Source organism: Ailuropoda melanoleuca, chromosome 9 (assembly GCF_002007445.2).
Source record: "Ailuropoda melanoleuca isolate Jingjing chromosome 9, ASM200744v2, whole genome shotgun sequence".
In the NCBI taxonomy this organism is placed as follows: Eukaryota; Metazoa; Chordata; class Mammalia; order Carnivora; family Ursidae; genus Ailuropoda; species Ailuropoda melanoleuca.
Genome location: NC_048226.1, coordinates 99,187,046 through 99,204,756, shown reverse-complemented (window position 1 = coordinate 99,204,756; position 17,711 = coordinate 99,187,046). Strand labels below are relative to the sequence as shown.

The window sequence follows — 17,711 nt, the reverse complement described above, 5'->3', positions numbered from 1 at the left end:
TGGGGAGGACACACGGCCGGGAAGTGATGACAGTCTTAGGCATTATGTCCTGAGTGGGGTGCATGGAGGCGTTAGGGGGCCACCTCTAATGAGCATCCTGGGAGGAGCCAGGGAAGGCTCTCAAAGGTGGGGACATCTCAGCTGAGAACCAGAGTGTGACAAGTATGTGTCTGGGTAGAAGCAGGGCAGAATGGTCCATGCAGAAGTGCAGCATAGGGAAGACTCAGGGCCAGGGAGCATTCCACTCATGGCAGGACCTGAAGCTATGCACGAATGCCTTACTGTCCATGGCCACATCTTAGATGCGATATCTAGAAGTCAGATTCTAAGCTGAGGGCTTAGAGCGCAGACCTGTGTGTTTGTGTGTGCGTGTGTGTGAGAGAGAGAGAGAGACACCCCCTTTTAGGAGTTGGGGGGCACAATTGCGATATCAGCCAAAGCAGGCCATGCTGGGGAGTCTGGCCCCGAGTGCGCCCCCAGTCTGCCCCAAGCAGGAGGGAGGCACCCCCGGAAGATGCTGGGCTGCTGGGTCCTCCCCCAGCACCAGAGCTACAAAATAGAGACAAGCTCAGGTGTCAGAAACCAAGTGGGTGCCAGGACAGGGTGGTACCTGTCCAGGGGCGGATGGCGAAAGTTCCAGGAAGACCTCCATGTGTGGAGTTCCTGGGTGGGGTGAGCAGGTGTGACTGTGGCTGGAAGGTCGGGGGCATTAGCCACTCCTTCAAGGACAGTCAAAGACCTGGCTTAGAAATAAAGGTGACAGCAGGTTTAAAGAAATGTTTCATTCTAACTTGACTTATTTAATGTTTTGTTTGCTTGTTTCTCAGGGCCCTTCTGGACCACCAGGAGACAAAGGGCCCCCGGTACAGTATGAATAAATGAAGGGCTGGGCTTCACTTTTGAAGTGGAGGGGCCAAACTCAAGTGCTTTCTGCAAATCCCTAACACGAAACAGTGCAGACTCTCGAGGATAGAACCATGGGCCTCTGGAATGAGAGAGTAGGAAGGGCAGGTCGTGTGGCCCAGCCTGCTCGTGCCAGAGCTGTGCAGACTGAGATGGGCTTTGCTTTTTGGCATCTCTGCATCACGGGGGGGCAGTGTGGTTTGATGACCTTAATTACCAGCTGAACGAATTTTGAACCCTGGCTTCACTGAGGGTCCTGATCAAGGGAGGGATCTCTCTTAATCTGTAAAGGGGACCTGGTAAGACCCCTTGTGGAGGTCGGAGGGGCTGCATGCTGGGAAGAGCAGGAGAGGCCTTGGGAAAGAAACCCTTGTTCTTAGGAGTAGCCACCATGGACGATAAGTGTATTGTGTGAGTTCGCCGGAAAATGTGAATTTCTGTAACTCACCCCAGTGCAGGAGGAGCCGCAGATCAGCACCTAGGAGGACATGTTTTATATGTAAAATTCTGTGCACTCAGGTGTTTTCCTGAACCAAGAAAATGGGTTTGTATAGATGCGGAGCCGGAGGCTGAGAACAATCCATGGAGAGGCATCCGGTTTCAGAGGGAGTTACTGCAGCCTGTAGTGTAACAGGAAGGTGGAGATGGGGCTCCTCTGGAGGGGTCGTTGTGGAGGGGACATCTGGGCGGTCTCAGGCCGGGTTAGCTCCCGAGCGCCCATGTGGCACCGTTCCAGCCCCTGCCATCACCACGTGCTGATACCCACCTGCACGCCTACTTCAGGAAGATTCCTACAGGATGTGAGGTCCACAGTGAAAGATATGTGTGAGAGTTCCTGATACTGTCCAGAAGGTTTCAACAGAATGGGAATGATTTTCTAATCAAAAGTAACAAACGTCCTCTAAGTACCGGCCACTGTGCTGAGCCAGCCAGCCACCAACCAGACGTGGAGGGGTGAACCACAGCATGCTCACTGCAGGAGCTGACCCTTCCACTCAAGGAAGGAGTCTGCACATGGAACCTGGGCAGGAGGGCTCAGAGTGAAGGTGTTCCAGAACATTCTTTGTGCGTGTGTAACACGCCCACCTCCATAAGCATGGGGAAATGAGTAAGCACTGAGCAGAGAATCTTGGCACGCACATTATTATATCAGATTCCTCATAGTAACAGGCCATTTGTACATTGAGAACCAACTATTGCCAAGGAAAGGGGAGGTCTAATTTTGCTTAAACTGTTGGCAAGTGTCTTGCCTTCTTTTTTCTCAGGGATCCCGAGGCTTACCTGGATTCCCCGGCCCCCAAGGACCCGCTGGCCAGGATGTAAGTGCAGAGCAATGGTACCCGCTCAGCTGAGGCTCTTCTAGACTACCCTGGAAGCCCACCCCCACTGTCTCCCAGCCTCAAGCGCACCCCCACTGTCTCCCAGCCTCAAGCCCACCCCCACTGTCTCCCAGCCTCAAGCCCACCCCCACTGTCTCCCAGCCTCAAGCCCACCTCCACTGTCTCCCAGCCTCCCTTGACCAGGAAACCCCCGAGGAGCAGTCTTCTCCACTCATCCCCGCCCCCTCCCCAGGAACACTGTTAGATTTTTGCTCTGCTCTTGCTTGTGACCTACAATGTTGTATCGTCCAGTTTCCCTCCTTATGCTTTTGTATTACACTTTCAGAACCTTGTTAGCTCCCAGGTGTCCCACACAACACCTCCCACTTTTTTGGTCAATTTCCTTACATCCCTAGTGGGTCCTTTCTGCACCAGTGCCCTGGACTTATTCTCCATGGACCTGTTCGTGGCCCATCCCTGCAGTGGCTTGCTCCCTTCATGGGAAGCCCACAGACTTATCTGATGCTCGTTGAGAATTGCATCCCTCCTCACATGGTGACAAGGATAATCTCTTATCTCCATGCCTGGCTTCTGCCTCCATAGAGCTGAGCTCCGAGAAGATAGGGACCATGTGTCTTATGCATCTCGTGGTCTCTGGTGCCTGGCAGTGTGCAAGGTGCACGGATGCCACTCACTGCACACTCGGACCCAGTGGATGGATGGCAGCGATGAGTTCCTATGAGGCGCAGCTGTCTAGCGCCATTAAGCAGTAGAACTTATTCTTAGACACTCAGGTCTCCATCTGTAGTTTCAGTTCACTAGAGGCAGGGACAATAAATCATTCTGCCTTTCCCTTCCTTGCTTCTCCTGCAGAGGGGAAAGTTACCCTCTAGAGCCTGTCTATTCTCATTTCCCCGTCCACTCTAAATGCAACATTCTCATAATCAGCCCTCCTTTCAAAGCTGGTCCTTCCACCTGTGTTTGGAGAAGAATGGTGGAAATTTAAAATGAGGGGGTGTGTGTGTATGTGTGTGTGTGTGTGTATGTGTGTATATGTATGTATATGTGTATGTGTGTATGTGTTTGTGTGTATATGTGTGTATACGTGTGTGTGTATATGTATGTATATGTGTATGTGTTTGTGTGTATATGTGTGAGTGTATGTGTGTATATTTGTGTATGTATGTGTGTGTATATTTGTGTGTGTGTGTGTGTGTGTGTGTGTACACACAGGCACCTGCTCTGTGTGCATGCATTGTTTTCAGTTTTGCATTTTGGGTCGGAGTTAAGGGAGGGGTGGCTTATTCTAAATATTTGCCACAGTGTAATATTTTCTGGGAAGACGTGAGTGTTCAGCTGAGTCTGGAAACCATGAGTTTTTATTGGTACCCGTCTTCACTATTGGGTGATTTTTTCCTACCCAGTTACACTTGGTGGACGTAGAGATTGGGGGGCGTGGGCAGAGCGCTGGGGATGATCTGCTTAGCACAGTTAATGTTTCCTGTTTCTCTTCTCCTAGGGTGTACCAGGGAATCCAGGAGAAAGAGGGCCTCCTGGCAAGCCAGTATGTCATCTCACTGTTCTGGATGAATATTAACTCTCATTCAGGGCTTCAGCAAGAATAAAACACAGCTCAGATGGTCCGAGAGGCTGGAAGAGGGACTTCGCACAGAGCCGTGGGCAGGGGTTGATCTGAGATGCAGGGGGGGCCCAGAGATAAGCCACAGTGGGAGGCCGACAGGACCATAACCTGTTTCCAGTGCCCAGTGAGAGCACGAGGGTGGGGAGGGGCTGCCAGGTAGGAGCTGTGTTTGTGGGTGCAAGGCCATTGCCAGAGAGCTGGGCCCGAGCAGCAGAGCAGGGTCTCCCCAACTCCAGTTTCCTGATGGGGGGGTCTCCTGGTCCACCTCAGCCAGGGCCTGCAGGCAGCCTCCCCACCATGGAACAGGACAGGAAAGGGGTGAGCTCCTGGGGTGCAGCCTCCCCACCATGGAACAGGACAGGGAAGGGGTGAGCAAATGGACCCCAGTGTATATCGCAAATTCTTAACTGGCCCATTTCCTGCCCCTGTCCAGGGATGTCCAGGGGTGTCAGCACGGCCCGGTTTCCCCCTTCACAAGGTGGCGGAAACTCTTTGCTCTCCCGGTGGGAACAGTGGAAGCCATGGGGTTGCAGGGAAATGGCTGGTCTTGAGCGCTCACTCCTTCGTCGTCTAGCCTGAGGCTCCTGCCAGCTCCCCCAGGAGCAGGTTTAACGCCCCCTGATGAAGTTGCTGTTGCCAGAGAAGCCCCAAGGCTTGACTAAGTGACCAGGCCACGTGGGCGGGGGGGCTCTAGGGAAGGAACGGTGAGGATGAGCAGTCTGGGGGGCGGCAACGCAGACACAGGAGAAGCTGGTCCCCACTGAAGGACGTTGCCCAGGAGAGAAGGGACAGTAGCGTCAGGACTGGGGACTTGGAAGCCTCAGTGGGACCGACTGTAAGTTTGGCTCTGAAACCAGGACACTCACCTGGCAGAAGCTTCACCTCCAGCTGGACCTGAGAGTCAGAGTCTCCTCTGGAAGGCTGGCCCGCTTCCTGACCCAGACAAGTGCCTGAGGCAGACGCCCCGTGGTGCCAACCATCACACCCTCATCCGGGTTGCTGGGCCCGGCGGAGCCCTGGGTGGGGACGCTGGTCTGTTGGGAAGGGTCCTGGAGGACCTACCTGTGGGACGAGTGGAAGGTGACGTGAGAGGTTAGGGCCAGCTCACTTACTCTCCTCCTCCCCGGAAGCCAGCTTGGCAGCAGACAGCGAGCCCTGTGCAAGGCCGCAGGGGGAGAGCGAGGTTCAGGCCAGAGGCTAAAGGGGGGTTCAGATGACCTCTGCCAAATCTAGACCTTGACACCTCTCTGCAAAGAGAAGTCAGCACAGTCCACTGAAAATGTGGACAACCGTGACTGTCCCACAGTGGGTCACCCACAGAATCCGGAAGAGGAGAGGGAGAGAGGGAGGAAGAAGAGTGGGAGAAGGGAGGAGAGGGAGCAAGAGGGAGAAGGACGGAGGGAGAATAGGTCTGTTTCTGATCACCTGTAAATTCACTGAACGCACTGCCCGCAAACGGTCCCAAGTACAGCCCAGTAACTATCAGGGTCTCTCTGCTCTTGCTGGTCAGATAAGTCATTTTTTAGGGGTCCCCAAGACACCCTCAGGTTCGTGATTCATGGGGAGGACTCACTGGAAGGACCCTCAGAACTCAGGAACACTGTTCTGCTCACGGTTATGTTTGGTTCTGGAGGGAGGACGCAGGTGGTGGCTGGCCCAGAAGATGCACGGGCGGAGCCCCTGGGAGACCAGACCCAGAGCTGCCAGTGTCCCCCACCCTGCCCCAGGGAAACTTGTGTAGACAGCACTTCACTCCCCAGCTGTTCCCCATGATCAAATGCTTGAGAGAGGAGGGATAGGTGCTCGGGAAAAGCATGACGTGTTGCCAATGAGGGATGCTCACCCAAGCCTCATCAGGCAGGGCGTCCGAGGGCTCAGAGGTGACCTGCCAGGAGCTGGTGGGGCCTGACGTTCTCTGGAGTGAGCGGGTTTGGATGCCCCTGGCCGGCTGACTTCAGCCTGTCCCACACAGTCCCTGCTCCTTGGGGTAGAGAGTGGGACCCAGAGGATTTCTCTGGTGCTGTGCCCACAGAATTCCTATGCTGGGGATCTCTGTCTAGAGTTGGGCCCCGAGATGCACAGCCTCTGGTGGGGACTCCTGTGCAGTGGATGGGCTGAGGGCGAAGCCCACAAGGATCAAGGGATCAGGGCATGGCAGGGGGAAGGCAGGCTGGGGGGGCAGGAGGGGCCAGGGAAGGGCCTGAACTGACTGCCCAATTTGAGGTGCTCCTCAGAGCCTAGCATGGCAGGCGGCTAAGCAGCCTGTGTCCCCCTCCCAACCCCATCCCAGGCACCACCCGCCACAGGCCCCTTCCTGTTTTTCCTGTGCCTTCTCCTGCCACCTACCCTGTGATGTTTAGAGAAATGGGTCACAACAAGACATTCATGAAACTCTTCCCCAAGGCTGCACTGTACCTAGGCTGAACATTCCCTCCAGTTCTCTCTGCCTCTGTGAGTGCTGCCGGCCCTGCGGTCTAGTGTGGCCTCTCTGATTAGACAGGAGGCTCACACGACGGCACAGAAACCTCCCAGCTCACACAGCACCAGCAGCATGAACATGGCCCGATTTGAACAATACGGATCCTCCAAGGTTATTAACTTCCCAGTGAAACACATAAGGCTTCAGGATAAAACCTCTTTCTGCTTTTAAATTAAAGTTTCAGTAAACAATATTGCAGAGGTTGGGCTTCCTCCAGAGGGTCTCGCACAGAACCGGGCAGGGGAGGGGTCAGGGCCTCAGTGGTAACAGGTGCACACAGAGTGAGCTCTGCCTGTGGGACTGGGGCTGCCTCGGCACCTCCAGATCCTAGTCTGTCAGCCCCAATCTCGGGGTCCACCTGTGTGTCATAGCCCAGAGGATCGACAGATGCCCCGTGCACAGAAGTTGCAGGAAACAGCAACACCTGCAGTCACTCCCAAGGTTATCCCGACATGATGCCAAGGTCACATGGCTTTGCTTATCTGTAAGGTGCAGCAGGAGCCCCAGTTTGGTAGCCAGGAAAATTGTGTTGTTTTAAGCATCCCCAAGATGCTAGAGTCAATCCATAATTTATAAGCTGAAATGCAAACTTAATTGGAAGAAATCAGCCCCTGCATAGTCGCTTATGGCCGCAGGCTTTCCATATTCTAGAGGAAAATCTAACACCTTTCTCTGGAGAATGGATTCTCTGGCACTCTTTCCCTGCCGTGAAATTTAGAAGTTTGCAAGATACGGTGTCAATCTACTCTAGTTTTACCTAAGAATTCCCCCTTCCCTCCAGTGTCTGCCTGCTAATTATGGCTTTTCTTCCAGCTGTGTGTTCTTATACCCCAGTGTGAACCTGGCCTGCATTCCACCTTGGGCTCTGGGCTGGGCATAACCCTAACACAGCAACTCCAACTCTGGGTTTGAATTTGACTTTGGTGACCTGCAGACTTCTGCATGCCTTCAGAGGCTTTGTAATTACTCCTGGCTTCTGAAATTTCTTTCCCAGAGTTAGACACCTTCCACCCATATGATGAGTGAGGTTTAGAATGCAATTTCACCCAGGAGAGCTGAACAAGTGGCTTCAAATTCATACTAAGTTGTGAATGACTGACAGCAACAGTTGTTACCCATCTGGGGAATCCAGGACAGTCTGTCCCTTGGCCTTCCACAGTACCTGCAAGACCTATCAGGTTTTGATGGGGGATGGCAAGGAGAGACCCCCCAGGAGAAGGGTCCAGCAGGAGGAGGCTGGGGACCAGGAAGGCTGATGTCCATCAGACATGGGTAGGACTGGCAGCCTGTAGGGTTGCTGCCTCCAAAGCAACTTCTTCCCGCGCCTCCCTGGTGTGGGATGTAAACGGGGCTGCTTGCATCTGGTGTACAAGGACAGGGTGTACTGTGTGCATGTGTGTGTGTGTCTGCATTCACTTGTTTTTACTTCGACAGGGCCCCTCTTCACTACTGTCTCCAGGGGACATAAATCTCTTGGTTAAGGTAAAAGCATGAAGTCGATGTGCATGCATTGGGAAATGGGGGGGGGCTGGACATTTCAGTAAATTGTGGGTGTTTTGCTTGAACAACTGTGTGTTAGGGTCCTGGTGACAGCAGGAGTGTTTGCTGAGCGCTCACTGTGCGCCCGGCGATGTGCTGAATCTTCTGTGTCATCTGGCGGCCCCTGGCCACGTGTGTCAATTAAATACTAATAATACAATGAAAAATTCAGGTCCTGGGTCACACTATCCGCAGTCTCACTATGTAATGGCCAGACGTGGCTGGAGCCTATCTTAGTACACAAGGCAGATACAGAGCATTTCCATCCTTCTAGAAAGTTCTTTGCAGGGATGTGCTAAATGCTTGGTGTGCATCGCTTATCTGATTCCACGATTACTCTCTGAGGTTGGTATTATTTGTGTTGTTGCTTTGTGCATAAGGAACATGAGATACTGAGGGTCAGTGGCTTTCTGGGAATGCAGTCTGGTGCTCACTGATTTCGGAGACTGACCTTGAACCCCACACAAGGGTGTCTTGTGTTCTTAAAAGGGGGCCATAGGCAGAGTCAGACAACTTGGGTGTGGCATCCTGCTGGTGCTAGGGCCAGAGCACAGGGCAGGGAGGTGAAGGCCACCGCCAGGCCCTTTGTGCAGGAAGGAGACCAGATCGGGGTGCAGGCTTCCCTGGTTTTCAGAGCCTGTTCACCTTGTCCATGGGTGCTAAAGACCCTGAGAAGCTGGGCATCCCTCTGCCGAGATTGGGTGAAGACTGAGGTGCCCAGGTGCCCGCCCATGGGCCTCAGGTCTGAAATGGTGGAGGGCAAGGACAGGCAGTGAGCAAGACAGATGGGGAAGGTCTGTGTTTCAGAAAAAACAGTCGCTGCAGTGAGTAGGGAGGACCCTTTTGCTGGCTCTGCGTCAAGCCTGTGTCTTAATTTAGGGTGAAGGTTGGCATTTGTGTGATCGGCTCCTTCCTCACTTCCTGCATTCTGAACAAGCACTTGGGGGATGTCGAAAGCACAGAGTTCATGCCTGAGACTGAGGGAACAAAACAAAAGAGAAAAGAAAACCTTTTTAGAGAAGCCCAAGACTTTTCATCTCTGTACACCATGAGATGCCTGGGTGGAAAGCTATACATTTTATTTAAAAAAAGAAATAAGTAGTAGTAGAAAGTCTTTCCTGATTTTAATTGACAAGAGAAAGCCTTTTTCATAGTCGAGGACCTGACAAGAAATCGTTCCTTATTGATTAAATTCCTTGTTTATTGGAGGTTTTTATTAGCCTCCATCATTTCTCATAATTCCGTTGCTCTAGAAAGAGCTGGGAAGCTGTCCTTCCCTGCAAAGAATTCAACCTCGAGATGTCCTAGTCTTTCTGCCAATGATAACAGGAGCCTCACCGCGTGGAGGCCGACACTTGGTCCCATCAGTGCTCCTTATCTGCTGCGGGAGGGAGCTGTGTTCAGCAGAGCAGCTGGGAAGCCCTGAGGGGACGGGGCACCTACATTCAGGGCAGCTCCCAAGCCTCGCTGGTTCCGAGGAGCCAGCGCTGTGTCTGGGGCCAAGTGGATTTCCCAGGTCAGCAAAGCCTCCGGGGACTGCCCCAAGCTTTTTAGTTAGCTGCTGCATTCTGGGTTAGGGTAACGCCTGCTGGTCTGGCCCACGTGGCTGGCAGCACGTCCCTCCCTTGCTGGGAAGACCTCTTTTACAGAATATTTATCTCTGCCCCAAGGAACATGACAGCATCACATACTTCATTCTGATAGCTGGAGAACTGCCTGGGCAGAAAGTTCATCTCCTGAGTCCCTGGTAAATGAACTTCCACAGCTGGATCTGTGCCCAGTGAGGTCATCCTTAGGATGTCTCTATCAGATGCCTCCCTTGGATAAATATTATTTCATCTGATCTCCACAGACAGCCCAGGAGGTGGGCACTGGGAAGTCTGCATTTTGCAGGGAGGAGGTGGGGCACAGCTGGGCAAGGAACAATGTTGTTCAAGGTAACGGAGCTGGACAGTGGCAGAGCCAAGACCCAAACCCACTGTGTCCACCTGCAGACCCTTGTGCTTGACCCCTCTGTCACCTGACTTCATCTTGCACGGGTCAGAACCGCCTGCCAGCTCCCTGATGAAGTACGGGTGGGTGGTGAGTTCCCTGCCTGTCACCTAGAGGTTTGAGACGGAGGCTGGTGGCCCTTTGGAGGAATACCGCAGTGAGGATTCAGGTATCCGGCGAGGGGTGGGGTAAGATGACCTGGGGGTTATCTCTACTGCTTTCTTTGGGTAGCAGAAGGTGGCGTTCCTCTCTTTGGTGGGCGTTTGGTGGTGTGCTTGCTTGGTATGCCGCACCATGCTGACGATCAGCCCGGTGAGCTGGGTTTGATGAAAACATCCCAGACAGAAGGAAGGGGGCAGAGACCAGAGGGAATCAACATTTATAGATCCCTCCTGAGGAACCCTGCCACGCCCCAGGTCTCTGCATGCGTTATTTCATTTAGGTTTTGCAACAATCCCCTAAGGAAGGAGAAGGACCTTATGATAAGGAAGTAGACTCAAAGGGATCGAGTGACTTGCCTGAGCGGGTCCCTTAAGTAGAGGAGTTGGCAGCCAGTATCGGTGATCAAGGGCATCTGGTTGGCAGATGAGGCCAGACACCAGATTCAAGGAGGGAAGTCGTACGGAAATCACAACGGCAGGTTAGCAGCTAAATTCGTCGTGCTGTCCCCATGTGCCAGGCATGGTGTCAGGCATTTTTCATGCATTATCTCATTTCTTTCTCACCGGACCTTGAGGTTGTCTGTTTACAGATTAGGAGGCTGAGGCTCAGAGGGGTGAAGCCATGATCCCGGGGGGGCAGAGGCTTTGGTGGTCTGGTTGCAAACAGAACCCTGACTAGTCTCAAGGCATTCGGGGTAGTCCGGGGTCAGGAGGAACAGAGTGAGCGTGGGTGGGCCTGCAGGTTGGGGGCTGGTCTCCCTGTGCTCCCTGGACTCTGGGGCTGGGTCAGAGCTATAATCCAGCATCCACACTGTAAGTCTGGGCACTGCTGTGGCTCATCTTTAAGGAACAGCCCTTTTAAAATTAGTTAATTAAGTAACTAATTAATTAGAGATAGAGCAAGAGCCAGCAAGTGAGAGAGGGCATGAGTGGGGAGGGGGGTTGGGGCAGAGGGAGAGGGAGAAGCAGGCTCCCCACTGAGCAGGGAGCCTGATTCAGGGCTCCCAGGACCTTGGGATCATGACCTGAGCTGAAGGCAGACGCTTAATTGACTGAACCACCCAGAAGCCCCATTCAAGGAGCAGTCCTACACAGAATCTGTGGCTAAGACAGACCCGGACTGAGAGTTAGCCCTCCAGAAATTGGAAAGAAATAGGTGGTGAGATTTTGTACTATGCAGATATAACCGCTTTATGGTGTGGATTCCCCCATAAGGAATGGTGTCAGGATCGCCACTGTGTCCTCCAACGCTAGCAAAACCTCAGTGGCCGGAATTGCTGCTGCCCCCAGGCCAGCCCCATTCCACACATCCTATACCCACTGTTGGCAGGGTTTCATGGATGCACCTCATTTTAAAGAACGAGAGAAGGTCTAGGAATAGGGGATTTCCTCCCAGCTCTGCTGCTCTTCCAAACAAAACCAGCAACCAAAGCCAGTATCCTTTGGTTTCTGTCTTTCATCCTTGCTTCATATACCCTGACATTTGGCACCCCCCAGCCTCTAAAAAACACTCGTCCAGTTTCTCAAACCACCCACTAAAAGAAGATGGTGCAGGACACCCAAAGGTCAGGTGGTTGGGAGGGCATTTGGTTGGCCGGTTGGGTCAGCTGGTACATTCGTGTATTGAACCCCTGCTCTGTGGAAGCCCTTTGCTCTGAATTAGACGTGGAAAGATAAAGCAACTCTACCACTGTCTTCTGAGAGCTCACACCTTCTTTGTGCTTGGTGGGGAGGGAATGGAGCTATACAGGGGCCATTCAGCAGTGAGGCAAGTGCAGGAGTTCCTGGGGTGGTGCGAGCAGGAGTCCGAAGCAGTCCCCAGTCTGAAGCAATCCGGAAGGCTTCTTGGTGTCGGAGACTTCTAAAGACTCTTCAGAGGTTGAATAGGAGTGAAGGAGGTGAAAGAAAGGTGAGGCATCCCGAGACACTGTTGGGACGGAAAAACCCTTCCATCCTGAGTTAGAGACCAAGGTGATTGCTAAGTCCCCTGCAACATCACCTCACCTCCTGTAGGAAGGAGTGCAGCGGCCGCAGGCCACGCAGGTGCTTCCAGCTGTGGTTAATGCATTTGTCCTGTGCCGATTAACACCGCTTAAGTACGAACTCTTCAATATACGTACTCATTGTGGTCTCAAAGCAGAAAGGCACGGAGCCTAACAGCAGATGCTTCGCAAGTAGTTTTTCACCGAGGGAGTCCCTAAGTGCAGGCGAGTTGAGGATCCTAGCTAAGTGCGCTCGGGGTGATCTGATATCATTCCGAGGGCCTTCTCTGTATTAGCTCCTCTGACCTTTATCCCAAGGAGAAGGGAGGGAGGATTGCAGAGAAGCAGCACCGTGGGACAGCAGCGTGGTCAAGCCAGTGAGTTCTGTTAGGTCCACACTGTGCTCCAGACTGTAAGGGCTTAGGATGACACAGACAAATTAGGAAACATGTTCCCTGGGCTGAGAGGACCTTAAAATCATGCCAGGGACAGCGCTCCCCTGCCTCAAAGAAGTAAAGCAAAGCTCACTTCCCGGCAACATTTATTAAACACCTGCTTCGGACAAAGAAGAATGTCAGGCAAGTGTGGTCAGATCGGGTGTGTGTCGCAGCCAGAAAATCCTGAGGCTGTGTGCCTGTTGCTTCTTCTGTTCTGCTTCTTTGTTCACAAACCACTTAGGCAAACCCAGGAGACAGAGGACGCAGCTTCTGGCTTTGTTCTGGCTCCAGCTTTAGGAACAGGATGTGTTATTTGTAACAATCCTGAACGTTTGCCTTAAGTCTGTACTGTTAATGCTTTTAAATGCTCTCAGATAGGGGTGCACTTTTGACATCACTGTTGTGGGCCATACTGCAAGCAGTCTGGCTGGCTAGAAATGGCTAGAAATGAGGTAATGATCCAGATGTATCAGCACTAAAATCTGATTTCAGAAGAAGAGAGAAAAACGCGAAGTTCAACACCAACGCTCTGGATAATGACCTGATGCACCGGTTTGCTTTTGCATCACTGTCATGGGCCACCTTTCTCTTTACAAGTGACCATTATTTATTCTCTTTCTCAGGACGTGTGCAATGACTGCCCTCCTGGGCCCCCGGGCCTCCCTGGTCTGCCAGGTTTTAAAGGGGACAAAGGTCTCCCAGGAAAGCCAGGGAGAGAAGGCACAGAAGGGAAGAAGGTATGGAGAAAAGGGGACCGTTTGTCTTTGTCACTGCGATGAGATACATAATCTTAGAGATCCCAGTGCTGCCTCTCGGTACAAGTGGGGGGAGGCAGAGGTCCCAGAGTCATCTGGGGCCTGGCCATCACATTAGTCGTGAGCTGTGCCCATGAATGCACAGTCACACTCAGCAGCACCACCTGCCCACATGCTTTGCTCAGACACGCTGGAGGGAGGGGGAGGGGACATGGACATTTCAGGGGGCCATCAAGTGAATAGGTATGCGAGGGCAGTCGCTTGCTGATGACTCTGGGTATGAGCTCCAGATACTCATTCCTGTTTATTTTTCTTCTATTCCTGCTACAGGGAGATGCTGGGCCCAGGGGCCTCCCAGGGCCTCCAGGAATAGCCGGACCACAGGTCAGTGAGCCCTCATTAACGTCGTGTGCATCCATTCTGCTCATCTCACTGGTTAATCTACGTCTGAGGAAGAGTGATGTCCGGGGTGGAGGAAGGATGCTTTAAAAATCATGATATCCACATTCAAGGGCTAACCATGACCTCGACTATCTCGGTGACCTTGGGAAGGGTCACCTGAGCCTCAGATTGCTCATCTAAGAATGCCTCAGTGGTTGAATAACGAAGTGAGCTTGGGGATTGGAATACGGAGCAGTCACTGGTTACGACATGAGCTTTGGGGTCAGAAGACTCTGGATTTGAATCCCAGCCCTGAGTAGAGTCAGAGCTGTGTGGCCTTAGAAAAAAATCTTTGACCCCTCTAGGCCTCAATCTCACCACCCATGAATGATAAGAATAAAAGCAAGATTCAGAGATTTTTTAGGAGTTGAACAACATAATACATAAAAGGAGCTAGTTGTTCAATAAACAACGTTACTAGGAAAGTGCTATGCCAGCTTGGGTGAGCCTTCCTGCTGCTCATAGGAGTGACGAGGCGCCCATCTACCATGAGCAGGGCAGCCCTGTGCTTTCATAACACCAGGGAGACCGGCCTGGGCAGAAGGAGCTGTGATCTCAGCCATAGATCAGGAGGAGAGGCTCTGGCTGCCAAAATAGGTGTCTGGGCTGCGGTGGTTGGGTTCCTGGTGGTGATGGTAGGTAGCTCTAAGCAGAAGAGACTGTGTGAGTGTTGACGTGGGGCAGGAGGAGAGGAGAGGTAACTGCCCCCCCACTCCCCTTCCCCCAATATCAGTGCCCCCGGGGGCTGTTCCTGATCACCTTTGGGGCCTCTGTGCTGCGGTAAGCTATGCAGGCTGCCCTGCCCCAACATTCAGGGGTAGATGTGTCACTGTTTCTCTCCCTGTGGCCTGGCTGGGACACAGCAGCATGGCTTGTCTGACGCGAGATGCAGCAGAAAATTGTCAGTAGGAGAGAGAGCTCAGGAGCCAGACCTCTGGGGTTGGAATTCCCAAGGTGTAGCATCTTACTTCTGTCCTTCCCTTTCTTGCTAACAAACCAAGGGGTGTCAAAGCGGCGACCTTCCAGGCCTGTGCCCTGATAACTGCTCAGGAGATGCCCCCACCAGGCCTGGCACATGGCAGGCCCTCTGCCAACCTTAGCTTCTGCTCTTTCAGCCGTGGGGTCCCAGTCAGAGGCAGGGCCGGGGCCGGGGTGAGGACCAGGACATAAGATGTGAGGGGAGCCCAAGACCTCAGTAACCAAGACAAATAAGACTTTAATGCAATATTTTAAGAAGTTTAAAATTAGTGCAGTTGACTCACAAGGAACAAAACGTCACAGTTTTAAAAAAAGTCGGGACCTAACTCTCCACTTGAACCACTCACCTTCCTCACTCCCCCTAATCCCAGCCCCATCAGAGCCCCATTTATTTACATTTTAAAAATATATTCTGTTCATCTTGGATTATTTGGCATTAATTTTTATTTTTTAAAATATGGCATTGGACTGCTGTTAATTTTGTATACTGATGTTTCCAGAGTCCTTGATATGTTTACACCCAGGTAAGTGCTCCCTTGCCTCACCCTGGGGTCAGCCCTGGAAAACGGGGTTGGAGCTCTTCCTAGTGTATTAGAAGGCAAACAGAAATACTGTGGTGTAAGAGCAGAGCACTCACTGGAGCTGTTGGGTGTCAGAATGGAAAACATCCTGACGTCCCAGGCCTGCCTGGCAGGCTAAGACATCAAGTGTTTGTGGCCCATAGACTCTGTGAAGTCTTGCAGGGTTTTGACATACCCAGGGCCCCTGCTTCAGGAAATATAGATGTCAGGTTTCAGTATAGATGGAAAAAGAGATTTTTTCCCCCTGTCAGGTCAATGTTAGGTTAAGAGACACCCATAAAGCGTAGTATCACCCGTGCTCTATACCCTGCTTTACCCTCCCTTTCTGGGCTTATCAGCTGGGGCTAAGCTCCTTCCCTGGAGAATACTGCAGGCCACTAGTTTCAGCTGATCCTTAAGTAACCTTTGCTGTCAACTCATGGGCTGCTGGGTTTCGCCTCTGCTGAGGAATGGCTTTTATTCAGAGAAACAAAAGCAAATCGATTAAACAGATAAGGAGTTCTCTCCACTAAGTAGGGATTGTTTTCTTTATCAGCCCAATCCCACTTGAAGTGCTGGTGTCTTGGGACAATGGCTCTGCCTTTGTTCCTTTTAATTCCCTTCCTGGGAGGGTTTGTTCCTTCACATATTCAGAGACAGCCAAAGAAATCTTCCATCCAGAAAAAGAACACAGACTAGTGTTGCAGCTGAAAGACAGGGTTCTAGCTGTCTCCACTTGGGAGACCATGGCGACCTCGAGAAGTTGGCAGGACTTGGGGTCCACCTTACATAATGAGCCCCCAGGCAGTTACAGTGGACAGTATACCCAGTGTTCTAAGGGCCAAGGGCCAGGTAACCTGCTTTACGGTATCATCTCTTGCAATGATCAGCATCATCCGAGGAGGTATGGATATTATTCCGCTTTACAGATGAGAAAGCTAAGGCTTAGCAAGGTTCAAAGCCAATGCTACCAAACTACTAGGTGATACAGCAGAGGGGTATCCCTGCTGGCCCAACTGTAGGACCAACCCCCGCCCCCTTAGTTTGCTATCAAACCCTTATTAATAAATAGTAGGACCAGCACCAGCACCAAGGAGAGCTCCCAGTGGGCGGAGGCTTCCCTGACCACCACCTATTGTTGGGGAACTGAGTCACAGAGGCGTTCATTGTCTCCTCTGAGGACTCACAGGCTTGCCTTCAAATCCATGTCTGTCCCTATGCTCTTTATTCATCCCACACCACTCTCCAGAAAATAGACAGGAGGACTGTTTTCATTTTCTCTCTGTTGAACCTCTCTTATCGAACAAGATCTCCGCTAGACCTTCGGACATGGAGATGAATTTGTACACTGAAAATGCTACCAGTGGCCAAGCACTTAGGATTATTGTCCTTGTGCTTTCATAGCCAGAGGTCCCCGGGGGTTCACTGGTCACGTGCATCTCCAAGGGCGTTTGTTTGCTTGTTTGTTTGCGATTGTGATCCTGCATCTGGGAGATCAGCTTTCCCAAAATTTATCTTGCAGATTTGCAGCTGCTCTGACTGGTGGCTGGGTCTGGGGAGGTTAATGCCACGATCAATTACAGCTTCATTCGAGAGCTTTCCAACTGAGTGAAACACTGACTTTCAGGGATGGGGTCTGGAGATAGTGGCTGCTGTTATGATGATGATCCATGTGGAGGAGGAAGAAGGAACAAGATGATAATCAGAGGGAAGACCCTGGGAACTTGCTTTTCTGCAAAGTCCAATGTAAAACCCTGTCCCAGTAGGAAATGCTGATTATTCTATCTCCATGAAAAGCATTTGGGTTTCTTCTCATTTATGTGCCCCTCTGCCAGGTAATGGGAACTGTGGGGACTGGAGACACTAGATGAGCAGAAGCCCCCACTTGGAGCTCCTGGACAATTCTGGGGGCCGGAGATAAGACCTTCTTTGCTACTACTATTAGAGCTGCCAGAAGCAGCCCTGGTACTGCTCCTGCCCAGAAGTTACCCCATGCCATTTGGTCTATGCTTTCTTCAGGAGCATAGGTCTCCTTCACCCAGAGCTGCCTCAGTCCTGGAAGATTCTCACCAAGCATCCCCTTCAAAGCTCCCTTCTGTTTCAGGAGGTGTAGAGGTAGGTCAGATATAGGCCATGCCTTCCAGGGCCCAGTGTTGTGTTGGAGAAGAAAGCCCTACAAGCTGGTGATTCTACAGAAGTCGGACTGGGGCCGGGGATGATTGAGATGGGCGGGCACAGGCTGGGCTCTGGAGGTCACTGAGTGGTTCCCCATCTGGCTCGGCCACTTAGTAGCCAGTGCATTTCACTTACTAATTATAGGACTTGGGCAGTTTATTTGACTTCTCTGAATCTCAGGTCCCTCATCTGTAAAAGAAAAGCCATATGGTTTGTCTCACAAAGAGTATGTGAGGATTGAACAAGGAAACATTTACAGAGCACCAGGCGTGGAACCACCTGGGTACATCTAACCACAAGTGGTCCTCGTAATTGTTTCTCTGAATGAATAGCAGTTGTAGCAAATGG

The 17,711-nt window shown here is 52.0% G+C and overlaps 1 protein-coding gene across 1 annotated transcript in view; it reads left to right on the top strand.

The window, feature by feature from the left end:
* The window catches only part of COL22A1 (collagen type XXII alpha 1 chain), a 235,160-nt gene that overhangs the window by 168,804 nt on the left and 48,645 nt on the right, over window positions 1–17,711 (top strand). Inside the window, exons 39-44 of the mRNA XM_034668525.1 lie at window positions 828–863; window positions 2,169–2,222; window positions 3,742–3,786; window positions 7,778–7,825; window positions 13,078–13,191; window positions 13,540–13,593. Of these exons, the coding sequence (XP_034524416.1) occupies window positions 828–863; window positions 2,169–2,222; window positions 3,742–3,786; window positions 7,778–7,825; window positions 13,078–13,191; window positions 13,540–13,593 (351 nt within the window). The remainder of the gene's footprint in view (window positions 1–827; window positions 864–2,168; window positions 2,223–3,741; window positions 3,787–7,777; window positions 7,826–13,077; window positions 13,192–13,539; window positions 13,594–17,711) is intronic.